Consider the following 27,979-nt stretch of genomic DNA (forward strand, 5'->3'; position numbering starts at 1 on the left):
GGTGAAAAGATTAATAAGAGAGTAAGAAGGGAGTGGATGAGGAATTTGGAAGAAATCTGAATGTGAAGAGGAGGGAATGTAAGAAAGTGTTCTGGAAGGAGGAAAAGAGAGTTAGACAGAGTGATAGCAAAGTTAGTAGGGGAGTGAGAGATAAAAATGGCAGATTGATAGTGGGGAAGGGAGAGAAGTTAAGCAGATGGAGAGAACACTTAAAGGAACTCTTAAACATAAAGAATGGAAGTAATGCAAGTATAAGTGGCTGGGGAATGGCTGGGGGAAGGAGGGTGGTAAGAAGGGAGGAAGAGTTCGGTTGGATGGAAGTTGTGGAAGCAATAAAGAAAGTCCAAATGGGAAAAGCCCCAGAAATTGATGAAGTGTGTGGTGAAATGCTGAAGCATGGGGAAGAGATATTAGTAGAATGGGTATGGAAGATGTGCAGATTGGCCTGGGAGGAAGGTAGAGTCCTGGAGGTTTGGAAATCAGGTATAATTATTCCCTGGTACAAAAGAATAGGGCAAAAAGAAGTGTGTGGTAATTGTAGGGGCATTTGTCTTCGTTATGTAATAGGGAAAGTTTATGGTATGATAGATATTGGCAGAGTTAGGGAAATAACAGGAACTAGTTGGAGAAGAACAGAGAGGTTTTAGGAAGGTAAGAGGTTGTGTAGATCAGATATTCATCCTTAGGCCTTTAGTGGAAAAGTTTCTAGAGAAGGGAAAGAAGTTGTATGCAGCCCCCATGGATTTGGAGAATGCATATGACTGAGGGGATAGACAAAGAATGTGAAAAATATTAAGCATGTATGGAGTAAATGAGAAGATGTTGAATGCTGTGAAAGAGTATGTTTGGGGGTTGTAAGGCTGCAATGTATGAGAGTATTGAACTGAGTGAATTTTTCTGTCTGAATGTTGGCTTGAAACAGGGATGTGTATTGTCTCCATGGTTCATCAATTTGTATATGGATAGGGCTATAAAAGAGGTACAAAGAAGGGCAGTGGATGTTGAAGCAGCCCTAATGAGAGAGGGCAGTGTTTGGAAATTTCATGTATTGTTGTTTGCAGATGATACTCTGTTGTTAAGCGAAGATGAAGGGGAACTCCAGGTCTTTGTGAATGAGTTTGGGAGAGTGTGTCAGAAATGGAATCTAAATGTGAATGTAGAGAAGATTAAAGTTATGGTCTTTGAGAGAAATGAAGTCACTGAATGTGCAGTGAGGTTGGGTAATGAGGAAATGCATAATGTGAGTGCATTTAAGTACATAGGTAGTGGGTACATGGGTAGTTTGGAGGATGAAGTGCCTGAAAGGATGCAGCAGGGAAGAAAGGTTGCTAGTTCTTTGAAGGCAGTGATATGAAATACTGAAATAAGCATGGAAGTCAAAAAGTGTCTGCACAACAGGACTGTATTGTGATACTAACTCTAATGCATGGAAGTGAAGCTTGGACCTTGTTGGAAGGACACAAGTCAAGAGTGAGGGCAATGGAAATGAGTTATTTGAGAAGAGTATGTGGAGTTACATGGAGAGTTAGACTGACAAATGAGGAAGAGAAGGAGCATTGTGGTGTGAATGTGGATGTGATAGGAAGCGTTCAGAGAAATACCCTGAGGTGGTTTGGCCATGTGGAGAGGATGGAGAGTTAGAGACTAACCAGGAGAGTGTGTGTGAGTGAGGTGGAGCATGGGAGAGGGAGAGGGAGGCCGAGGATGAGATGTAAGGGTTGAGTGGGGAGATACAGTACGGCCCCCATATATGCGACAATTTGGTGGACAAACAAGCACACATAAATGGAAAACACATAAATGGAGCCACAGGCCTTATGGGAAATATGGAGTTTGGTGGACAGACGATCCCCACTTTAGGGGTAAAACTTAAGATTTCCTATTATATTCACACTCACATGGACATTAATACTCCTCCATTATAAAGAACAGTGATATTTATTCAAACTAAGATATAATAATAAACAAAGAACAATGTACAAATGGTTGTTTACTCTAATGGTTGTATACCATAGCTATGCGCAGCCAGCTGGCGGCAACTCCACTCATCCACTAGTGATGGGCGATACTAACTTTTTCCGGTAATCGATTATATCGATTACTTTTGTGGTCAGTAATCGATTAGCAATCAATTATTTTCAATTACTTTTACCTTAAAACAGATATTACATTAATATATTGGTATGGAGTAAAGTATAAAATTTTATGATCTTCGGTGAACTCTCTCTCTCTCTCTCTCTCTCTCTCTCTCTCTCTCTCTTTCTCTCTCTCTCTCTCTCTCTCTCTCTCTCTCTCTCTCTCTCTCTCTCTCTCTCTCTCTCTCTCTCTCTCTCTCTCTCTCTCTCTCTCAGCCCGGTGCCAGCCAGGCCACAACAGCCTCACATAAAATGATGGAGTACATGCATAATTGCATTTCTCTCTGAATTTAGGCCACCATGTGTAGCAGGCTGCATAAAATGAGTTAATTTCGCATAAACTGATAATTATTGATTGAATATTTTGCTGCTTGCATAAATGGAGAAATGCATAAACTGAACATGCATAAATGGGGGCCCTACTGTATATGAGAGAGGGGGATGTGAGCTGGGGAGAGGGCAGGGAAATGATGGAGGACAGGGCAACCTGGAGGTGATTTATTTGTGGCCAGACCATACGGGAATGAGGCATCTGGCAATACATAGATTGATAGATAGTCTGTATCATATTGGCATGAAAGAAGGTGAAAGACTACACTCTTCGTGGGGTTTGGTGCAGGCTGTGACCTGAGTGTGTGGACTCATTGTAGGGGTTCCTTGTCATGGAGGAACTTCAGAGGGACATCCTGGAGCCATCCCATGAGGTGGAGTTCCATGACATGGACAAGGAGGATGTCCAGGAGGTCCTTAACAGTTATGGAGAGGAGCTTTCTACTAAAAACCTCATCAAACTGAAGAAGCAGTTGGGCCCCTCTTCCAGAAGGAAGAAGAAGAAGAAGAGGAGGAGGAGGAGGAACAGATGCAAGGGAAAGCATTGAATGAATATCTAGCAGTGATGGACCAGGACATGTCATTTGTCCAAGAGGAAGATCCCAACCTTGCCAAGAGTGATGCTAGTCGTTACATAGTTGAAAAGGATCATGTACATTCGACAGCAAAAGTTTGTCCCTATCGTCGTGTGAGATACAAGCCTGTTGACCTGGTAACACTGTGTAAGATAGTTGCCTGGAATGATTAAAGTGGATAATATTTAATATATGTTAGTCAGAGATAAATTATACATCAATTTAAGATAATAGCAGTGTACAGCAGGTGGGATGATATTTTTACTGAGAAATGCGATGTTGGTGTATGAATATTATTTAGTTTCGACTTAGACACAAAAGGTTATTACCTTTGATTACCAATAAGTATTTATAAAAGCATTAAAATTTGTCATGAGTGCTAAAGACGAGGTTACAAGACTTTAATTTTAAAGCTAGTCAACCAATAGCGAAACATTTTTGTAGTGCATGTTTTGCGATGACAATGTTCTTTATTTCTTAAATCTTGTTCTGTCCTGCACTTACTCACCACCCATCCCTAGTGTTCTCAGTCACGCTCTGCTGTCACCCACATTTTTTTTTTTTTTTTTGCTCATGCTGAAAAAATATATTTTTGTAAGTAAAGTACTGAATGGAATCAAATGAAATCCATTCAGTGAACATTATATATCTTGTTGACAGTTATCGGCCATCGGATAATCCATAAACACAGCTGTCATTAACAAGAGCTAGTCATCATTGTGGAGGTGATGGAACAATACTTGTTAACACTTGTGTAACAGTTACATAGCCATCGTTTAAATCACTGCTCTAAATCCTCACACTAGCCATGACCTCCCTGTCTCCGCCCCCTGTCCTTCTCACGCTTTTCATTTTTCTCCTTCCCACCAGTATCCATCACTCCTTCCTCATTTTCCTCCCCTCCCTCCTCTTACCCTCCCTTTCTGAACTCCATCCACACCACTACCCTCCCACCTTCATTACATCCCCTCTGATGTGTTTTATCTTCATTATGAAAGACTATTCATAATAAGAATGCAATTGTCACAACAGAAATGAAAGACATGGGTGTGGTTGCTTGGTAAACAACATATATATATATATATATATATATACAAACACCTTGGTCCCAATTAACGCGCATATATGATGGATGTGCGAGTGCGCGCTATCTGATATCGCACTGATTGAAACACATATCTTATGGGGAAAAATTCATTTGGTGGATGAGTGACTCCAACTTTAGGGGTTAAACTTTTAAACACTGATAATTACCCTAGTACTAAATAATAGTATACATACATACATGCACATGTGTACACATACCCTCGATGAGCTGGTCTAAACCGGTTTGCGCCCCCCCCCTCTCTCGTAAATAATACGAAGTATTATGTACCCTATCTATCTATCTATTGCCAGACGCCTCAATCCCGTTTGGGGTGGCCACAAACAAATCGCCTCCACGTCGCCCTGTCCCCCGCCATTTCAATGCCATGCTCCCAACTCACACCCCCCTCTCTCATATACCTCTCCACCCCATCCCTCCATCTCATCCTTGGCCTCCCCCTCCCTCTTCCCCTCTCCACCTCACTCACATACACTCTCTTCGTCAGTCTTTCACCCTCCATCCTCTCCACATGGCCAAACCACCTCAGTGTGTTCCTCATAATGCTTCCTATCACATCCACATCCACACCACAACGCTCCTTTATATCCTCATTCGTCAGCCTGTCTCTCCATGTGACTCCACAGGCTCCTCTTAAATAACTCATTTCCACCGCTCTCACTCTTGACTTGTGTCCTTCCAACAACGTCCAAGCTTCACTTCCATACGTTAGAGTTGGTATCACAATACTATCATGTAGTAACTTTTTCACTTCCATGCTCACTTCCCTATTTCTTATCACTGCTTTCAAAGAACCAGCAACCTTTCTTCCCTGCTGTACCCTTTCAAGCACTTCACCCTCCAAACCTCCATCCTTACTCACCTGCATAGGTAGCCCTGAGTTAACGATCACTACTTTTACTTTCGACTTGTGATGGGCTGTGGATCAATGAGGGTCCCTGTTAGTGAAGTGACCACCATCGGGATTTTTTTAATGTACCAGGGGTCACTGCATCAGGAGGAAAGTTGTGTACAGTTCTTGTCCCACATGGGAGAATTCCTTGTCTCAGTGGGGTGAACAGAGCTGGTTCTGATTGACTGCTGCCTACCTTGAAAGTGCCAGGCAAGGCTGCCGCACCACCCTTAAACATCTTCACTGTGCACTGTGTAGTTTCCGTGTTATGTCTGCAGGTGCCTCATTAACTCAACATACCCGTTCAGAATGTCATACCGTAGCTATTAGTCTATTTGATATTTTCTCTTTCAGGTTACTCAGACTGGTGGCTTATAGATAAAGTATTATAGAATGTGACTTCCTCTCCAGTATTTCCTGTGAAATTTCCATGTCAGTTTTTCCATGCTGGATGGTGGTTTTTCTCACTTTTTCTTGGAGGGTTTGGGGGTGGGGGGAACCTTGTTGCTTTACTATTCTTATCCTTCAGCATGTAGAGTTAGATCTTGTAGTCATAGTCTACTCTGTAACAAGCAGCCTCGAAAGGACCATATGGTCTGTTGATGTTTGCTTTCCTTTGTAATCCTCCTCCTCCTCCTCCTCCTCCTCCTCCTCCTCCTTCTTTCTTCTTCTTCTTCTTTCTTCTTCTTCCATTGCTCTCCTCCATCATTCATTGCCTGCTTCTTATGACAATAAGTATGTGCCCAGGGATGGCAGCTGTCCCCCAGCCTCGGGAGGGACTCACGGTGACAACATGAATAGGCCAAGGAACCACTTTGGTTGAGTTGGAATCATGTTTTGAGACTTCTTAGGGTGGATTACCCGTGACTGAAACATATCCTCTTTGGAGCCAGTTATACATTAACCCGTACAATCCCGCTGTCGGCATGGTGCCAACAGTACAAGATGTTTCGATTAATCTCAGTGACGTGATGGTACCGACAGCAAAATTCGAGCACTGTAGCGTGTCTCAAACTGCTTCAATCTAGCTAATTTTTTGCTAAGGAGTAGCTTAATGTATTGGCAACACTGTGTCCAAGTAGTTGTAGTACTGAGTTTGGTTCTGCATGGCTGGATAACATCAGTTTGCCACTGTCTGTCATAGTGCCAGAATGTTGCGAAAATCACACCTTTTTTTCCACCTCATTGGGCTGGAGGAGGCTGCTGAAATTGTCACATGGACCCTTCTGTCCCTTCATTTTGTGATTCTTCAGAAAAGGAAGACCTGGATGACTTCTGGGGAGGAATATGAGCCAGTGGAGAAGGATATTGAGAACGGGGAATCCCCTATTCTCCTCCCCAGTTCTCTCTTATCCCGCCCAGCTGGGTGGGAAAATGTCGCTCATGGCTTGGGAAACTGGGCTAGAAACACGACGGAGGGCTATCTTGCGCTTATTTCTCTTATAAGGAGTACTTTTTTTTTTAATTTTCCTTGATTTATATATCCTTCTGGATTGTTTTATGCAATAAAAATTTTTTCAGTTTTTGGTCTGGGATTGGGTGGGTAAAAAATTGCAGAAATGCCTGGGATGGTACTGGTTAATGGAATCACTGTACGATCAGTTGCTATTCTGTATTTTTGGTAGTAAGGTAAGGTTGGTCTGCACCCATTTCACGTGAATGGCAATACGACATGGATCAGGACATTACATTACAAGCCCGCCTGCCCACTCCCCTCCTGACATTCATCTCTTAGAGGTATCCTTAAACAGAACAGATTGAGTTTACCTAGCAGGGCTTAGATCAGGATGTCACCATTCCCTTCTTAGTTACCAGCAAAGCATTGAGTTGGGTGAAATCATAGATGACACATGCATCACATATAGAACTGGCCCACACAGCATAACACACACATGAGAGCACTGTGAAGCATAATTCATAGTAAGAGACAGATGCAACACCAGTGGTGTAGGAAACCTATGGGACTACTCCAAAGGGACAGCTGCATACGTGTGGTCGATGGGTCTGTTTGGCCAGGCAGGAATGGGGTTGAGCAACAACAACAGTTGGCAGCAGTCTTTGATGGGAGTATAACCTGGCTAGTGATTAACAGAAATCTTTATGAGTTACACATTCTAGAAGTGGATTTTTTTTTCCAGAACAGCTGGAGACAAGCAGGATGGATGATTTAAGTAATAGAGAAATTTTTGAATATTTTGGAATAGGAGAAAGGATGGTAGGACTGAGCTGAAGAAATACTAGAAAGATAAAATGAAATACTTGTACTGTAAAACATTGAGATCATATAGATGTATACAGTGGTGTCTCAGGTAATGTGCAGTTATGAATAGTGCAGCAAGTACAGTTGTGACTCATCCACAGTCAGTTCATGAATAACATGGTCCCTTGTTACATTATGGCTAGAATTAATATGGTGGAAAGGGTGTGAGTGAGATTGTGAATAATAGGCATGGAAGGTCAAGATTACTTGATAAGATAAATAAATTTGTGAACAGTAGAGATATCAATAATCAGGAAGAAAAATATTGATGAAAACTATAGCTAGATGGATGAAGTACTTGGCAGTTTGTGGAATGGTTCATCTCCACAGATATTATGAGAAAGAATTTTGAAGTTTTATATGAATTGATATACAGTAATCACTCTAATATCCGGACGCCCAATATCCGAACATCCCCACTATCTGGACATAAGAATGTTTCATAGTGTACTTTTTTCCATACTATACTTACCTCATTTCACTCTTTAATGTCCTTTATTGGTGTGAATAGGGTGTTAGGAGCTATGCATGTGCAGTAGGAAGGTGTTTTTCTGAGTTAGGCTAGGTTAGGGTCCATAAGTACCAGTCCAGGAGCCAGTCACCAGAATGTTTATTATGGTATGAACCTACTTCTAAACCCTCATTTTATGTTTCTTTTGCATTTATTTCAGTCATTTATGTGCCTTATTGGTGTGATTTTGGTCTTAAATAGGTGCTATGCATGTCCAGAGGGAGTTGTATAGGTGTTTCTCTGAGTTAGGGTCCATAAGTACAAGTCCATAAGCTGGGGCCCAATATCCGGACAGAACCAATATCCGGACCTACCTATGGGTCTATTACGTCGGATATTGGACGGATTACTGTATATCCCTTTTCATTGAGCACTTACTTGATAGCTGTTGTATGCTTGGGGTTTTACTTTTCTTGTTTCTGGATTCCAGCAGCCCCACTTATGATAGTAGGAATTGGGTTATGATGATTCTGATTCTGATAAGGTATGGTGGTGATGAGTATGATTATAAGTTACTGAGCACCATATACCACCCATGAAACTTTTTAAAGAGAACAGTATTACTTCTGCCAAAGCTGTATGCTTAATTATCAGTGTACTATAACAATATTGTTGAAGCTAGTTGACCAACTGTCATGCACAGGGTGACCCAGGAGGAAAGGACAAAACTTTGGGAAATGATAGGTGAGGGAATTATAAGCAAAAAATGTCTGTATGAATGTGTATCCAAATATGAACCCTTACGGAGCAGCAAAAATGATGACCTTATGGGTGAAAATGGCCTTCCTCATAATTGGCTCATAAGACCATCAGTAATTGTAGCTCAGTAATGGTTCATTTTTGGATACATGTTCATATAGTATTTTTTGCATAGAATTCCCTCACCTATCATATCCCAAAGTTTTCCTCCCAGAACACCCTGTACTTACCTTACTGTGGTGTTCAAGGAATTGTTTCTTACTGTGATATGTGTTTACCAGGTTGGTAGTATTGTTGGTGAGGGAGGTGAGGACAAACCAAGATCTTTAGCTGTGCATCCACTACTGGGGCTGGTGTTCTTCATCAACATGGTGTCAATGCCGGTGATTGAACGAGCACACCTGGATGGCTTTTACCGTTCTCGTTTGGTTACTCATGGACTGAGTGCTCCCTCAGCCCTCACTGTTGATGTTCATGATGACTTCATTTTCTGGGCAGACACTGCAACCAAGGTCATAGAAACAGCAACCATTGATGGTGATGACAGGTATAGTGATTTTGTTGTCATAGACTAAGGTTTTCATTAATCAAAATAACTTTTTTTACACCTTGTTCCCTCTTAGGCACCCATAGGAAAAGGGCTTCAAGCCATTTGATGACATCACCCAGGCATTTTAAATGGTAACGGGAAGAATCTTGCCAGATTCCAAACACTAAAGAGAGGGTGCTTTACTTCTTGTCGTCAATGGGAATGACAGGCAAGGCACAGTGACCATACCCCAAGGTTGCCAGTGACTTCTCTTTTCTCTTAACCCTTAACCCGCGGGCCGTCACTTTCATGACGCGCATTACGTAAGTACCATACCCCGGGGCATCACTTTTGTGATTCAAGGATTTTTAAAATCGCCCTGGCTTTCAAGTGTGGTCTTGTATCATCTATTAGTACTGCCAGTGTGTAGCTATAGGCAGCCCTGCTAATACCACTAGTACTAGCATCCAGTGTTACCAATTTAGCCATTTTTCTGTGTTTGCCTCGCCTCCCCACCTCCCCTCCCTTATCCCCTCCCCCGCATAACTACAGCCAGGCCGCACAACACAACTCTTGGCTGTTTTTTTCCATTTGCTTTTTCCATTGAAATGTTCCCTATGACCTATTCTCATACTAAAAAATATATACAGAAAAGGGAAAAGGCTAATTGATACTACCATTGGCCATGAAGTAGCTAATTTATCACCTGGCAACACCCCAAGTGCACTTGGTTGCTAATTTTCCATGTTCATTACCCACTGAAATATCCCTTATGACTTATTCTCATACTAAAAAATATATATAAAAAAAAGGGAAAAGGATAAGTTGTACTTCCATCGACCTGGAAATAGCTAATTTATCGTGTATTTAGAGCGCTGCTACCCCTGCGGGAGGGGTATGGCGTGGTCCAGCCTTCCCCGCGGTTAAGGGGTTAAAGCAACATCCGAGTAGTGTTCTTCTTATCATGCCACACACACAGGACATTGTTAGCGGTGGAGCTTCATGCAGGTTGTGGGAAAATAATGCAAACTCAGCAGCAAAAAGAAAGCATGCCTATTGTGAATATGTGAATTGAGTGCAAGAGTGGTGGCCCAGTCTCATTTGAGTGAAAGTAAGCCAGAGATGTCGGTCAAATAAGAGTAAAACACAGTGATGGTTTTAAATTTTGTAAGATTGTGCCATGGCAGAGAGAAGCAGTCTGTTGTTTACATCCAGTGATAGTGAGTTCATGGGGTTCTCCAGTGAAGACCAAAACAATGGAAGTTTCAATCTGAACCAAACAAGAGTAACAAATATAGAGAAAATGGCTGTGAAGAAGGCCCAGGAATTAAAACAGGTATGGGCAATAATTAATGAATTGCAAGAACGAACATTGGAACAGGAACGGGAGATAAAGGAGTTGAGAAATAAAGTGTGTCTGCTGATGCAGTGTTGACCAGGAGAGAAAGGTGTTTGAATAAAAAGCAGGTAATGAATCAACCGCAAGTGAAATAAAACAGCTTAAATTGGAAAATAAACGGCTGGATGAGAAAAGTGACAAGATGAAATGTAAACTTTACATGTATGAATCTAAAACTAAGATGCATGAGGAACATATCAAGAAAATCCATGAACACCATGAGGGGTGGAAGAAAACTCAGCAGGAAGATAAAATAAGTCTTAAGGTTTTTGAACAACAGAAAAAGAAAACCAGGAAAAGGTGGAGAAGCAAGTGGTAAAGGTACTAAAAAGTAAAGAATCACTGTGTGAGAGATGCAGCAGACAAGAAAAAATGCATAACTATCTCAGGTTTGAAAGAAAAGCTGATGCCAGTGAGGTCAGAAAGAGAAAGGGAAGAACAGTGAAGGACAAGGAAATAGTGTCAATAGTTATGGAAGGAAGTGACAAAGCCCAAGAGGAGATCAAAAAAGTGTTTAGGGAGGGGCAAAGTCACTCAAAGTAAAATTACACTCTCAGTGCGCAGTTAATGAAGTAATCAACAAGACTTGGAAGTGAGCAGATAAGGAAGGATTAAAAAGTATCTAGATAATGAGAGATACAGTGAGGAAGAGACAGCTATAATAAAGGAATTTGTTAAGGAAACGAAGGAAAAAAATAGCCAGAGAACGGAGGAAGAGAAGACAGAGTTCTGTTGGAGAGTTATGGACCAGAAATTGAGCAAGTGGTACCGAAGGAGAGAGGGAGAGAGAAGGACAGAATGAAAAACAATGCAAAAAGATTGAAAGTGGCATATGCTAATGTAGGTGGTTTAATCTCAGCAAGGCTAGAAATAGATGACTTCTTGAGGGTCAGTGAGTCACACATTAAGTGCTTTGTAGAGACCAAGCTAAGAGTCCAAATGGGAGATGGGAAATACATACTATGGAGAAGAGATAGAAAAGAAAAAATGGGAGGAGAAATGATGATAGCAGTGAAAAACAGCCTGAATGTGGATAGTGTGGAATTGAGAGAAGGTATGGCTGAAGTGATAAACATGGTACTTTAATAGAAACCAGAAGGAAAGGCAAGAGAGACATTGCAGTAGCAGATGTCCCCTCCAAGACAAGGGCATGGAAAGAGGAGGAATATCAGATGTTATCAGACATGGTTAGATACCTACAGAATGTGATTGAGAAAAGCAGCAACATAATCCTGATGGGGGAAATTTCAGAACAACAGAAGAAAGAAAACCAGGAAAAAGTAGAGAAAGAAGTGGTTAGGGTACTGAAAAGTATAGAATCACTTGTCAGGGATGCAACAGACAAGAAAAAATGCAAAAAACTTATGTCAGTGGATCAAAAAGAGAAAGGGAAGAACTGAGAAGGGCGAAGAAAATACTGTAGTGTCAATAGTCATAGAAGGAAATGATGAAACCCATGATGAGATTGAAGAAGTGTATAGGCTGGGAAACTATGTGGAGGGAGGGGCAAGGCCATTGAAAGTGAAATTTCAGTCTTAGTTCATGACAAATGAAATAATCGACGAGACTTGGAAATTAGCAGATGAGGAGGGATTAAAAAATATCTGGATAAGGAGAGATGCAAATGAGGAAGAAAGAGCTAAAATAAAGGAACTTGTCAACGAAGCTAAAGAAAAAAATGACCAGAGAATGGAGGAACAGAAGAGAGTTCTGTTGGATGCATTATGGATCAGAAAATGAGGAAGTGGTACTGAAGGAGAGAGAGAGGGAGAAGGACAGAATAAAAAACATTGCAAAAAGATTGAAAGTGGGGTACACTAATGTAGATTGTCTAATGTCAGCAAGGCTGGAAGTAGATGATTTGTTGAGGGTAAATGAGCCAGACATTATGTGCCTTGTGGAGATGAAGCTAAGAGAAAATAATGAAATCCAAATAGGAGATGGGAAATACACACTATGAAGATGAGAAAGAAAAGAAAAAAATGGGAGGAGTGATGATAACAGTGAAGAACAACATAAGTGTGGATAATATGGAACTGGGAGAGGATAGTGACAAAGTGATAAACACGATACCAGAAACCTGAGGGAAAGGCAAGCGAGACATCACAGTAGCATATATTCTCCCCAAGACAAGGGCATGGAATGAGGAGGAATACCAGGAGATGCTGTCAGACATGGTTAGATACCTACAGAGAGTGACTGCGAAAAGCAACAACGTAATCCTGATGGGTGACTTTAATTGTAAAGAGGTAAACTGGGAGGAGTGGGACTCAAGAAGTAGTGAAGATTCGTGGGGCAGTAAACTGTTAAATAATAATGCAATGACCCGGTGGGTCAAAGAAGAGACAAGATTTAAAGGTGACAACACAACAACAAGACTAGGTCTAATTCTAAATAATAAACCTGATGCAGTTGAATCTCTGAAATATGTTTGTCATATAGGAAAAAGTAGGCACACAGTGATACAGTTCCAAATGATAGAAGGAAATAGGGAGACAAGAGGAGCTATACAGGCGTGGAATATACAACTTTGGGAAAGCAAACTTTATAGGATTAAGAAAATTTTTTGAAGAAGTGGATAGGTGAGAATTCTGGGAAACGAGAGAGACAGAAGTGGGATATCTTTCTAGACTTCTATAATATGGGTGTGGAAAAGTATGTGCCAATAGTTAGTGGGAAAGAGAACTGGAGAAATGACTGGTTCAACAAAAGGTGCATGGTAGCAAAAATAGAAAGGGATAAGGCATGGAACAAATGGGGAAAGAGAGGTAATGATAGAACAATGGAAGACTATAAAAGAACTTGAATAACAAGAATGCATAGAGAGGAAGAAAGAAACTTCGAAATTGGTATATTTGACAAATGTAAGGATGAGCCTAAATTGTTTTACAGGTATATTAATTGTAAACTGAAACAAAAGGAAGGAATCAGTAAGCTGAACTTCGAAATGTCTATAAAGATTCGGTTATGCCAGCTGAAATAGTGAACAAATGCTTCCAATCAGTCTTCATTAGAGAAAGTGATTTTGTAGAGGAGGAGGGAGTGACTAGAAATGTAGTGTTAAAAGATGTAGAAACTGAAGTGCACAAAGTATACAAATTACTGGAGGCGCAGGATGTGAGGAAGGACCAAGGACCAGACGGGATCTCTAACTGGGTACTAAAGGAATGCTGATAAGATTCACAGTTTAATTGTGAGTTCTGTGGAAGAAGGGAAAGTACCTCAGGATTGGAAGAGTGCCAGTGTGATACCAATTCGTAAGGGAGGGAACAAGGAAGAAACCTTGAGTTATAGACCAATGTCCCTGACCAGCATGGTCACAAGATTGTGCAAGAGAATCCTTAAAGACAGATGGATAAAATATTTGGAGGAGATGGACATTCTGGCAGAAAGTCAACATGGATTTGGAAGTGGAAGGTCGTATGTCTCCAACTTGTTAAGCTTCTACTGAAGGGCGATAGATGTGCAGCAGGAGAGAGATAGTTGGGTGGATTGCGTGTACTGTGGAAATTGGAATACAGTAGGCTCGCACAGTGCACGAGAGATTGGTTGGTCCACGACCTCGCGCACTGGGAATTCGCGTACTGGGAATACATAATCTTATGGGAATAATTACATATGGGCGTCATACCTGGACATTTTTTGGCCCTTAGAGACAAAATAAAGGTCATATTTTTCAGACATTGTACTAAAGCTATAGCTACAATAACAAAAATATAGGTAGTCACCTTAACAACAGTAGACAACAGGCCTGATGACCTTAAATAACAGGGGTTCCGAGGCGCAGCAACACTTACAGCTCCGCACTCCCCACTGCACCAACACTTCCCTCCACAGACTCCTCTTGATCACCTTCCCCAGGAGCATCAAAGTCACTCACTTCGGCCATAAACCCTTCAAAGTCCAATGCTGACACTTCTGATATTGCATCCTCTTCATCCTCAGCAGGAACAGGAGCAGACGATGTCGCTGGTTCCGCAATTTCACCAACTTGGGCCCACTGTGTGTAGCTTGTTAGAAAACATTTGCATAAGCTCAACGTTACGTTACCAAATAAACCTCTTAGGTGAAAGCAATAAACTATACAAGTTTTTTTTATCTTAATCCTATTAATTGATTTTTAGCGAATTTTTATGAATCAAAATTAAGAAATGGCGGGGGACAGGGCAATGTGGAGGCGATTTGTCTGTGGCCACCCCGTACGGGATTGAGGCATATGGCAATAGATAGATAGATCGATAGAAAATTAAGAAATACCGTACCGGTACTTTCTGACGTTTCGTTTTCGTTTTCGTTTTTAAAGGCTCCAACATGCTTGCATGTGTCGGCCTTGGTCACCTAATGGCGGCTCTCCATGCTGCACGATCCATTGCAGCCTCCCTGTTCAGTCCCTTAACCCTAAGGTCACACTTAATGACCTCGTCCCATGTGTTTCTCGGTCTACCCCTCATAACCCCACCCCCAATATTAACACTTCTCACCTTCCTCACCCAACTATCATCCCCCATCCTCTCCACATGTCCAAACCACCTCAATCTACCTCTCCTCATCACAACACCAATACACTCCAGTCCCATCCTACCTCTCAACTCTTCCATTGTAAACCCAGCCCCTCCAGGCCTTGGACACAGGGACGCACTGCACATCCACCTAATCATTGTCATTTCTGTACGTCTGAGCCGGCGAATGTCTTCCTCCTTCACTGCCCAGGTCTCACTGCCATACAGCATTACACTCCTAACACACGCTGCATACAAAGACCCCTTAGCACGTAGGGAGAGCCCCCTCAATGTCAGGAGAGGCAAGAGCTCCCTGAACTTCTTCCAACCACTTCTCACCCTAGCCACAGAGCTAGCTCCAGCCCCACCTCCAGCACACAACATGTCTCCTAAATAACAAAACTCTTCCACACACTCAAGAGATTCACCAGCAAGTTCAATTCTTTCACGCCTGACGATCTCCACCTGCTCACCCCGGCACGCCGTACACATAAAATCAGCATTATCTCACAGTCTACCTCTGATACCACTACATCTCTTATGCACCCATTTATCACACACACCGCACAAGATGGAATTACTTCCCACGCCCTTGTGGCAAACTGCACATGGCCACTCTCCCTCGTCTTTGACAGTACCGCCACCAACCCTAGATATCATCACTTTTGTTTTATCTGCATTTACCCTTAAACCCTTTTGCCCCATACCATCTCTCCACTTCCTAAACCTTTCCTCCGCCTCCCTTTCATTCTCTGCAATCAACACCAAATCATCAGCATACAACAACTCCCACGGGAGTCCGTTTCTAAAGTCACGTGAAAGGGCTTCAAGTACCATGATAAACAACATGGGACTCAAGACTGACCCCTGATGCACACCAACATTCACGGAAAACTCATCACTCAAATCTCCATTCACTCTCACCTGGGTGTGAGCACCCACATACATGGCCATAACCACCCTAACCAGCCACTCCTCCAAGCCAAGCTTTCTCATTGCCCACTTCACCACCTCTCTAGGGACTCTGTCAAAGGCCTTTTCCAAATCAACAAAAACAAAATAAAGATCCCTTCTCCTACCAATATATTTTTCCTGAAGCTGTCGAACAATGAATATGGCATCAGTGGTCCCCCTACCTGGCATAAACCCAAACTGCATCTCATCAATATTCACTCTTTCTCTAATCATACCTTCTAAAACTCTCTCCATTACCTTCATTATCTGATCTAAAAGCTTTATACCTCTATAATTCCCTCTTTCCAGGGCATCACCCTTCCCTTTATACACATTTACAATTACACTCTTCAGCCAATCATCTGGGACAACACACTCATAAATAATCCTATTTATCAGGTCAGTGACTAAACTCACCCCTATATCGCCTGAGGCCTTCAACATTTCGGCAGTCAACCCAGACACACCTGCTGCCTTCCCCACCCTCATCCTGCCTATTGCCTCACTCACAGTAGCAGTATCAATCAAAGGCCAAGGGCCAGACACTGGATCTGCTGGCTCCAAACCTTCCCTGTCCCAGTCAAACTCCTCATTCAACAACCGGTTATAATGCTCTCTCCATGCATCTTTAATATCCTCACTGTTCACCACTACCCTTCCTTCATCATTCTTCACACACTGCTCACCTATGATATCCCGATTATCCCTCTTCACCTGACCTGCCACCCTAAATATATTTTTCCTTTCCCCATGATTTAGGTTATCAAGTAATTGTCTCTGTGACTCAGACTTTGCCCTGTATACCTCTCTCCTAGCCCTACGCTTGGCAGCCAAATATTCCTCTTTGCTACCACCCTTTTTCCATTCCCGGAAAAGCCTTCTTTTCTCCTTAATTGCAGCTTCTACACCCTCATCCCACCACCAAGTTACTTTATGTCTTGGTGGTCCTCTTGTCCAGCCGCATGTTACATCAGTAACTCTCAAGAAATTGTTCTTGAGGGCTCTGTACTGTTCATTAACGCCTCTGTCTACAGCTCCCTGTTCAGCCACCACTCTCCTCAACTCGCTATAGAAGGCATCCCTTACTACTTGGTTTTTCAGCTTCCATATTTTCCTCCTAGGTACATAAGTCCTCTTTTTCATCATTTGTTCTTTAAGCACCATATCACAAATCAATAGTTTGTGCTGCTGCACACACTCCTCACTTCCTATAGCTTTAACATCCCTCACTAACCTCCTATCGGCCCTCCTAACCAGAAAATAATCTATCTGACTGCTATTTCCCCCAAACTCATACGTAATTAACCTACTGTCTCTTTTCCTAAAATATGTGTTGCACACAATCATGTCCGTTGCCTCCCCAAACTCGAGTATCCTTTCCCCTTCTGCATTCCTTAGACCATATGCACATCCCCCATGCACTCCTTCATAACCTTGGGCTGCTTCACCTACATGACCATTTAAGTCCCCTCCCAAAATCACTATCTCATCATCCCGCATACCACCCACTACACGTATTAAATCATCCCAAAATCTATCTTTCTCTGATTCATCCAATCATGCCTGTGGAGCATATGCCGATATAATCACAGCTATCTTTCTTCCCAACAGAATTTTCACAACCAATATCCTATCGCTTACTCTCAAAACATTCATAACATATTCCACCCATTTCTCCGCAACCATCACACCAACACCTCCATATCCGTCTGTCCTCCCCTGCCAAAACAACTTATAGCAACAGTCCTTCCCAACAATCTTTCTGGCTGATCCACCCCTGTACCGGACTTCCTGCAAACACGCCACGTCCACCCACCTCCTACTGAATGCCTCAACGACTTCCCCTGCTCTTCCCCTCAAACTTCCCACATTCCATGAACCCACCCTCATCCCCATGGGTGATTTATTGTCCTCAGGCTTGCTTTGAAACCTTTTTTGTTTTGTCATCTTCAGTATTAATAAATGGGGACAGATACAGCACAGGTCCCACTCACCGCACAATCCCAGGTCCAGGCAATGGATCTGGGACCCCTAGCCCACCAGCTTACCAGTGGCTGTGGTAGTGGCCTCGGGGCACCCTGCCAGGACAGGTGCAGGGACACCCTCCAAGCGCGTCTTGGCACTGCAACTATCCCGCCATTATACACCCACTGATAGGGCAGCCTCCTGGGACGTTACTCCCAGGTTCGGGCCCCTCTCTATTGGGCGGAAGCGGCAGCCTGGGAACCACAATGCCCTGTACCCTCTAGCACAGGCCCGAGCCCCATCTCGCCCTGGACCCATGATCTATGCCGGCGGAACCCCCGCCACGCCTCCCCCCAGAAGTCTGCCACTAGGTAGCGGGGGCAAAGTTTTCTGGCCGCATGCCCTTGCTGGCGCCAACCCCTGTAACGTAGTGGGATACGTTGTGTGAAATGTAAAGTGCATGTGGTGTAGTGCATAGATAGTTAGAGGAAATGTTTGGGAGAGTATGCTGGTCTACTCTCCATGTTACTGTCACACTGAAAAGGTCAGCAAAGGGGGATGGTTAGATAGCTAGTGAAACAGGAGCTCCAGCTCTCCCTATCACCAGCATTCCCATTCCCCTCGGGAGTACTACCCTGTTCGGCCCGTGCTACGGCCTCCTCCTACGAGCCTTTCAATTTAATAAAGACATAATGTAATAAAGACATAAGCATAAAATTTTTAGCATAGCATTTATTCTAGGAAAACTCACCAATCCAACAAGGCCATTATGCTTATGAGGGTTGAGTGATGGTGAGAGCTAGTAGTCCAAGAGGTCGTCATCTTGGTCAGACTCCGTCCCCAGCGACGTCCCCACCTTGCAGTTGCTGCTGTGTTGCGAATATTTCCTCAAAGAAGGGCTGATGAGCTTGTGGTACATACTGTGTGAAGTCCTTTCAGCATCTCTGGAGTCATCAGAACTCGATTTGGATATTTTAAAGGGAGCACTATGGTTGCAAGATTGAACTTTGCAGCATCGTACTTTTGAGCACAACCTTTCTGGAACTTCATCTTCACTGGTTGGGAGGGAGAAAGCAAGCCATTCTCGACCTTATGTACAGCTGAAGAATGGACCCTTTATTATGACTTGTTTCACCACGTTGATAGAGGAGGACTTGAACAGAAACTTACCATGCACAACTCAAAATTGGCAACTCAGGCGTGTAAGCTCCTACTCCGCTGGGAACCTCATATCTCCAGTCAAAAACACTCTCTCATTCCTTTTAAACTTTTTCATGCATGCTTCCACATTTGGCCAGAACTATTTCACTCTGCTTGCACGATCTTGTGTTGGCACATACATACACACAATCGCCCTCATTTGTAGTCCAACTTTCAATCTTACCCACACAATCCTTGAGCCAACTGATTCATACTCTCTCATATTCTCCTGCAAGAGAAATGCAGCCCCATTTTCAAATATCAGAACATAATTCTGGACTGGAAATGCGAGGGTGAATACGAGATAGAGAGCTAGATAAAAATATTATTGATAGATACCGAGACATTCATTCTACCACCTGACTCCCCTACACACAATATTTCTCATTGAATGTTATATCAAAATCCTACATACAATAAGTACCTCCATTTTCTGCTAGTTTCAGCCGAAAGGTTAGGTGAGCGAGGGGGAGCCTTCTTTCTTATCCTTTTTCATTTTAACAGTTTAGTCAAAGAAGCTGCCAAACATGAGCTAACGCTAACCAGCCTACTGCATTATTCTCATATTATTGCTAATGCAAACTTTTTTATTGAGCATAAGCGATTAGCAAAACTTTTCACACTAGGTGTATTTGAATCAGCCCACACTAACTCCTTCAGTGCACGATGTTTCCTGAACTGGATAAAACCATCTGGCGAGCAAGAATACAGTGTCCTATAAAATACATTACTGGGCTGAAGGGCAATGGTAGGAAGTTTATCATTTTGCCCCTATCTGGACTTCTCCCACTCGTCTTTCATTAAATACACCCACTCTACAATTACACCCACACCCATACATACACGCATTTGGTTGCAATCGCTTTCGCAGATTGTGATGGCTTTTCTAGAGCAGCAGTGAGTCAGAGGGCGAACAGGATCGATTGCTGTGATCAGCAGTGAGGCAGTGGGTGAATGGGATCAATTGCTCTTATTGTTTTGTTGGCTGTGAATACGATGAAAATGGTGGATGCTGCTATGAATGCTCATCTGGCACTGCTAATTTCAGAATATTGTATGCGGCCTTCATGGATTTGGAGAAAGCATATGACAGGGTGGATAGACAAGGATTCTGGAAAGTATTAAGAATATATGGAGTAGATGGGAAGTTGTTGAATGCTGTGAAGAGTATGTATGATGGTGCTAAGGCTGAAGTGCGTGTGGATGGTGAACTGAGTGAATTTTTCTCTTTGAAGGTTGGAGACATGACAGGGATGTGTCATGTCTCCATGGTTGTTCAATCTGTACATGGATGGGGGTAATAAAAGAGGTACAAGGTAGGGTAGTGGATGTTGGTGTGGCCCTGGTGAGAGAGGGTAGTGTTTGGAAACTCCCTGTACTGTTGTTTGCAGATGATACTCTGTTGTTGAGTGAAGACGAAGGAGAGCTGCAAGGCTTGGTGGATGAGTTTGAGAGAGTGTGTAAGAAACAGAATCTAAAGGTGAATGTAGGGAAGAGTAAAGTGATGGTCTTTGAGAGAGGTGAAGTCAGTGAATGTACAGCGAGGTTGGGTGTTGAGGAATTGGAAAATGTGAGTATGTTTAAGTACTTGGGTAGTGTGATGAGTAAGGATGGAGGTTTGGAGGGTGAAGTGCTTGAAAGGGTACAGCAGGGAAGAAAGGTTGCTGGTTCCTTGAAAGCAGTGATAAGAAGCAGGGAAGTGAGCATGGAAGTGAAAAAGTTGCTACATGACAGTATTGTGATACCAACTCTAACGTATGGAAGTGAAGCTTGGACGTTGCTGGAAGGACACAAGTGAGAGCGGTGGAAATGAGTTATTTAAGAGGAGCCTGTGGAGTCACATGGAGAGACAGGCTGACAAATGAGGATATAAAGGAGCGTTGTGGTGTGGATGTGGATGTGATGAAGCGTTAGGAGGAATACACTGAGGTGGTTTGGCCATGTGGAGAGGATGGAGGGTGAAAGACTGACGAAGAGAGTGTATGTTAGTGAGGTGGAGGGGGGAAGAGGGAGGGGGAGGCCGAGGATTAGATGGAGGGATGGGGTGGAGAGGTATATGAGAGAGGGGTGTGTGAGTTGGGAGTGGGATAGTGAAATGGCGGGGGCAGAGTGACTTGGAGGCGATTTGTTTGTGGCCACCCCGAACGGGATTGAGGCGTCTGGCAATAGATAGATTGTATTAATTATCTACTCAGTAAATTTTATCCCATTTTCTTTACATAGTACTGTAAGTGGCTGATCCCTGATTGGCATCAGTCACATCTGTAAAACACAATGTAGTTGTAATTTTAGGCAGTACTGTTTAATGTTAAAGTTGTTTTTTCCTGTTTTTCTCTACCAGTTCTATAAGATTGTTTCCTTTTACAATACTCTTGTCTTGAATGAAACAAAATACCAGTAAGAGAAGTTAGCCTAACAAGGGTGATCGAATTTCCATATGGGATAGACGTCTTTTATAATGATTCTGCAGTGTCGCTAGCCAACCTCTCACCAATATGATTGCTTTGCTAGGTAGTAACTGGATGGTAAGTGAAGTGATCATGACTACATTTCAGAATATTAGCAGGGAGTTCACCAGTGATCATGTTAGCCTGCTAGTGTAGGGTGTATGCTAGATGGTAAATTGCTAAGCTGCTATGCTGCTAAACCCCTAGACCATCACATGGCCAGTTGTAAACAAACCTGGAGTGTTCTGTTCTTGAACTTGGGTGTTTCTAATAATAAATTCTGAGTATATACAAAAGTGAATGTAATTTTTTACAGTAAATCAAAGGTCTTTATACTATAGAAACTGAAACTAAATGGAGAGGTGAGAGTGTGAGAGAATGGGAGTATGGATGGGGTATATGTGCGGGAGTAGGTGAGAACGAGAGGGCAAAAGAAGGAGTGTGTATTGTTGTGAATAACAGATGGGAGGAGGATATAAGAGAGTATGGGTCAGTTGGCTCAAGGATTGTGTGGGTAAGATTGAAAGTTGGACTACAAATGTTGGCGATTGTGTGCATGTATGCACCAACACAAGATTGTGCAAGCAGAGTGAGAGAAGAGTTCTGGACAAATGTGGAAGTGTGCTTGAAAAAGTTTGAAAGGAATGAGAGAGTGTTTTTGATTTGTGTTATGACTGGTAAAGTAGGGAATGTGAAGGTGAATGGAGTAGTTGGTGAGTGGGGTGTGCCTGCTGAGATGGATGAGAATGGCAGTGCTTTAGTGGACATTTGTGCCGGGAGGGGGTTAGTGATAGCCAATACCCTCTTCTGTCTCTATCTGTCTATTGCCAGATGCCTCAATCCCGTTTGGGGTGGCCACAAACAAATCGCCTCCACGTCACCCTGCCCCCGCCATTTCACTACCCTGCTCCCAACTCACACTCCCCTCTCTCATATACCTCTCCACCCCATTCCTCCATCTCATCCTCGGCCTCCCCCTCCCTCTTCCCCCCTCCACCTCACTCACATACACTCTCTTCGTCAGTCTCTCACCCTCCATCCTCTCAACATGGCCAAACCACTTCAGTGTATTCCTCCTAATGCTTCCTATCACATCCACATCCACACCACAACGCTCCTTTATATTCTCATTTTTCAGCCTTGCTCTCCATGTGACTCCACAGGCTCCTCTTAAATAACTCATTTCCACTGCTCTCACTCTTGACTTGTGTCCTTCCAACAACGTCCAAGCTTACTTCGATACGTCAGAGTTGGTATCACAATACTGTCATGTAGTAACTTTTTCACTTCCATGCTCACTTCCCTGCTTCTTATCACTGCTTTCAAGGAACCAGCAACCTTTCTTCCCTGCTGTACCCTTTCAAGCCTCTTCAGGCACAAAATGATCCACAGGTATACATGGCGAGTGATGAGATGGGTGGGTGGTGAACTGAATGAAATGAAGGCAATGATTGATTATGTGTGTGTGGATGAAAGGATGTGAAGATGTGTAATGGATGCAAGAGCATACAGAGGTTGGGAGAGTGGACTTTCTGATGGTGGTGGTCAGAATCAAGGTCCAAGTAAAATGGAGAAATAGAAGAAGGGAAAGACAGGAAGGAGGAGTAGTTGCAAGGAGAGTGGAAAGGTTACAAGAGGATGAGAAAAAGGGTGAATATAAGAGAAGAGTGGAGGAGGGATTGGGTAAATATGGATTGGAGCAGATGGAGGATGTGGAAGGTGTATGCAAGATATTTACCGAAGAAATATGTGCAGCACGTGAGGTGGTGTGTGGGGTGAAGAGAAGACGGAAAGGGGTGCAAGGAACAGCATGGTGGAATGAAGAGGTGAGACAGGCTGTGGCACAAAAGAAGACATAGTGAGTGGATGAGAAATAGGGGCATGGAAGAAATTGAGAGATGGAAGAGAGTGTTACATGTAGAGAGGAAGAGAGAGGTCAAAAGATTAGTAAGAGAGAGTAAGAAGAGAGTGGATGAGGAATTTGGAAGGAATTTGAGTGTAAAGTGGAGGGACTGTAAGAAAATGTTCTGGAAAGAGGTGAAAAGAGTAAGACAGGGTGGCAGTGAAGTTAGTAGGGGAGTGAAAGATAATAATGGTAGATTACTAGTTGAGAAGGGAGAAAAAGTGAGCAGATGGAGAGAACATTTTAATGAATTGTTGAACATAGAGAATGAAAGTAATGTGAGTATAAGTGGCTGGGGAATGGCTGGGAGAAGAAGGGATGTGAGAAGAGAGGAAGAAATCAGTCGGATGGAAGTTGTAGAAGCAATGAAGAAAGTCAGAATGGGGAAAGCCCCAGGAATTGATGGAGTGTGTGGTGAAATGCTGAAGTATGGGGGAGAGATAGTTGTAGAATGGATGTGTAAGATGTGCAGATTGGCCTGGGAGGAAGGTAGAGTCCCAGAGGATTGGAAGTCAGGTATGATTATTCCGTTGTACTGTACAAAGGAAAAGGGGAAAAAGAAGTGTGTGGTGATCATAGGGGCATTTGTCTTATTATAATAGGAAAAGTATATGGTAGGATACTTATTGACAGAGTTAGGGAAATAACAGTAACAGAGAAATTAGTTGGAGAAGGAAAGGAGGTTTTAGGAAGGGAAGAGGTTGTGTAGATCAGATATTCATTCTTAGATCTTTAGTTGAAAAGTTTCTAGAGAAGGGAAAGAAGTTGTATGCGGCCTTCATGGATTTGGAGAAAGCATATGACAGGGTGGATAGACAAGGATTGTGGAAAGTTTTAAGAATATATGGAGTAGATGGGAAGTTGTTGAATGCTGTGAAGAGTATGTACAAGGAGGCTAAGGCTGCATTGCATGTGGATAGTGAACTGAGTGATTTTTTCTGTTTGAAGATTGGGTTGAAACAGGGATGTGTCATGTTTCCATGGTTGTTCAGTCTATATATGGATGGTGTTATAAAGGAGATACAAGGTAGGGCAGTGGATATTGGAGTGGCCCTAATGAAAGAGGGCAGTGTTTGGAAACTCCTTGTACTGTTGTTTGCAGGTGATACTGTGTTATTAAATGAAGACGAAGGGGAGCTGCAGGGCTTGGTGGATGAGTTTGGGAGAGTGCGTAAGAAACAGAATCTAAAGATGAATGTAGGGAAGAGTAAAGTGATGGTCTTTGAGAGAAGTGAAATCAGTGAATGTACAGTGAGGAAGGATGAGGAGGAACTGGAAAATGTGAGTACGTTTGAGTACTTGGGTAGTGTGATGAGTAAGGATGGACATTTGGAGAGTGAAGTGCTTGAAAGAGTACAGCAGGGAAGAAAGGTTGGTGGTTCCTTGAAAGCAGTGATAAGAAACAGGGAAGTGAGCATGGAAGTGAAAAAGTTACTACATGACACTGTTGTGATACCAACTCTAACATGTGGAAGTGAAGCTTGGACTTTGTTGGAGAGACACAAGTCAAGAGTGAGAGCAGTGGAAATGAGTTATTTAAGAGGAGCCTGTGGAGTCACATGGTGAGACAGACTGACAAATAAGGAAGTGAAGGAGCATTGTGGTGTGGATGTGGATATGAGGGGAAGCATTAGGAGAAACACGTCATAGTGGTTTGGCCATGTGGAGAGGATGGAGAGTGAGAGACTGATGAGGAGAATGTATGTGAGTGAGGTGGATCGGGAGAGAGGGAGGGGGAGGCCAAGAATGAGATGGAGGGATGGAGTGGAGAGGTATATTGGGGAGGGGGGTGTGAGCTGGGAGCAGGGCAGTGAAATGGCGGGGGACAGGATGACGTGGAGATGATTTGTTTGTGGCCTGCCAGTATTGGATTAAGGCATCTGGCAATAGATAGACAGATAGATAGAAAATGCTTGTGAGTGCCAAGCAGTGAGATGATCATCTCTATAAGAGATTCTTTTACATGGAGCCAAGTGAACTGTCTAGTCTGGTCTCGAGGATGCATTGGGATAATTGAAGGAAATATTGAGACATAGAAGTGCATCTTGTACCCCATGAAATATGGTAATCACAAAAGCAAGAGAAGAGAAGGACTTAGGAGTGCTGGTCCAGGATAATTTGTCACCTGAAAAACACATTAACAAGATAGTTAGAGAGATATAATCTCGTGACTGATGTAAGAGTAGCATTTCATTACATGGATGAATGATGAAGAAACTGACTGTGGCCATGATCTGCCCCAGGTTGGAATATGTGGCAGTAGTGTGGTCCCCACATAAAAAAAAAATATATAAACAAAATCGAGAGAATACAAAGAACAGCAACCAAGATGGTCCCTAGCCTGACAGATCTCTTATATAGGGAAAGGCTGGAAAAACTAGACCTGCCTTCCTTAGAAGAAAGGAGAGAGAGGGGTGATGTGACTGCAGTGTTCAGGGCCAGGATGAGAGTAGAAAAAAATTGAGAGCTGTTTGTATGTGATGGGAGAGTAACAAGAGGACACGGAATAAAACTGAAAAAGCCAAGTTACTTGAAGGATATCAAGAAATATAGTTTTCCATGTAGATGCATAGACCTGTGGAATAGGCTGGACAAAGAGCTCATCCAGTCAATAACCTAAACAAGTTTAAGCAAAATTTGACTTACTGAGAAACAGAGTCAGGACCCCATGAGCATAGCTCATTTCCTGCGTATCACAACTAGGTGAATACAACTAGGTAAATACATACATTCTCCAGGCAGGACACAAATCTCCTTTGTTTTTGTAAACCCTTCTTTTCACCGCATGTTTTTCCTTTTTGGAGCCTTTCTGAGGAAGATGCTTGCTTCCATCTTAATACACTATCTAGATGCTGTAATTGATTAAAGGAAATTGTATGAGATTCATGAAATTCTTACCACTTGAGTTGCAATACCTCACAGGACACTGGAGCCCTCCCCATTGGGATTATGAACCTGTCCACTAATTTAACAAATGCATTGTGGGAGAGGATATATCTGATTTACACTCAGTTTTTAAAAAACAAGTTTCTCAAAAATTCTATACTCAGAAGTTGTGACGAATTATAAAGTTGTGATAAAATACAGTATGTCAGTTTCTGCATCAGAATGTGCCATGGTTAAGCAGCAGATACATTTTGAATTTTGGTGTGCCCTGGCATCAGTGGGGGAACAGGGATGTGGTGGGAGTAGTGGGGGGCTGGGAGGTAGTGATCACAACCTGTTAAGGATCTGTCCATGTATCTGTTGTGACATTGTCTGGACCTTGCAGAAAAAAAAAAAAAATCCATCATTTTGACTTTGTGGGTTTTAGAGAGAGTTTTATGTGTGTTGGACTAGGGGGCAGTAATGTTAATGTTATTTATCGCTCATTTAAAGAACAGTTTCCATAACGTCAGGCTGATTTCATATTCTGTAAGTCCACAAAGCCAGGATCTGTTCCATCAAAATGGTTTAGTAATGAAATAACCACAGCAATAAAATAGAGAAAGTCTGCATACAAGAGGATCAAAAGCAGCCAGAACCAGAATGACTTGGACTCCTTCAAGACTGCATGAAGAAGAGTGAAATCTCCGATAAAATTTGTTAAAAGAAATGGAGAAATCAGGGTGGCATAATGATGCAAAGAGAGCTGTAAAGAGTTCTTCAGCCACATAAATGGTAGGAAACCTTTCGAAGGTAATGTTGAACCATATAGGATCTGTCAGGCGTAAAGCAAATCTCAGACCTGGATGTGACCAGCACTCTAAAGTACTAATTTGCTCCTGTGTTTACGTTAGAACATGCTCATGCTGTGGCAAGACCAGTATTTGCCCATGAAAGTGAGCATTCTATCATCATCCTCAGATGTACACCTGAGGAGGTGGCAAGAAAAATTTGACTGCCTATATATTTACAAGTCACTTGGTCCAGATAAAATTCATCCAAGATTTCTTGAAGTGGTGCATGACTAGGTAGCTCATTTACTTGCAAAAATCTTCAACAAATCACTGGAAACAGAAAGGCCAGAAAACTGGAAGTTAGCAGCTGTGACCCCAATCTTTAAGCAAAGGGATCAGGAATGTCCTGAGGATTACCGTCCAATTAACCTTACCTCTATCATAGTAACACTGCTGGGAATGACTGGAGGCAAGATAGTCCAGTACAGGTATACCCCAGTTGAACAATACAATTGGTTAAGTAAAAACCTATTGCTAAGTGGGATATCACATATCGGGGTAGATTTAACGTGTGAAGTATAGGGATGCGTTTTTGAGCCTTGGGTTTCCCCCCAAGCCAAGTCCTAAACCCACCCAAATAAATCCAAAAACAAGATTCAAGCTCACCTAAACCCCCAAATAGCTTTAAAACATGTTAAAGTAAACCCAAAAGCAGATTATATCTCACCTAAACCCAGAAATAAAATCTGAAAATTGTCAAATATAAGTCTGGAAAAAATCAACCTTAGTAAACTGTGCCCCAAAATGACAATGTTCACCTCACATATGACGAAATCACATTAATATAAGTCTAAAAAGTTCATAAATCAACCTTAACACAAAATGTAATTAAAATATCAAAATCTGTAAAAAAAATT

General features: G+C 42.6%; 1 protein-coding gene across 1 annotated transcript in view; it reads left to right on the plus strand.

Moving 5' to 3' along the window:
- arr (low-density lipoprotein receptor-related protein 6) overlaps positions 1-27,979 on the plus strand; it is an 801,354-nt gene that overhangs the window by 640,394 nt on the left and 132,981 nt on the right. The window contains exon 20 of the mRNA XM_080275999.1: positions 8,789-9,054. Within this exon, the coding sequence (XP_080132125.1) occupies positions 8,789-9,054 (266 nt within the window). The remainder of the gene's footprint in view (positions 1-8,788; positions 9,055-27,979) is intronic.

Source organism: Coenobita brevimanus, chromosome 63, assembly GCF_032717465.1.
Source record: "Coenobita brevimanus isolate Jiangsu-jjx chromosome 63, ASM3271746v2, whole genome shotgun sequence".
NCBI lineage: Eukaryota > Metazoa > Arthropoda > Malacostraca > Decapoda > Coenobitidae > Coenobita > Coenobita brevimanus.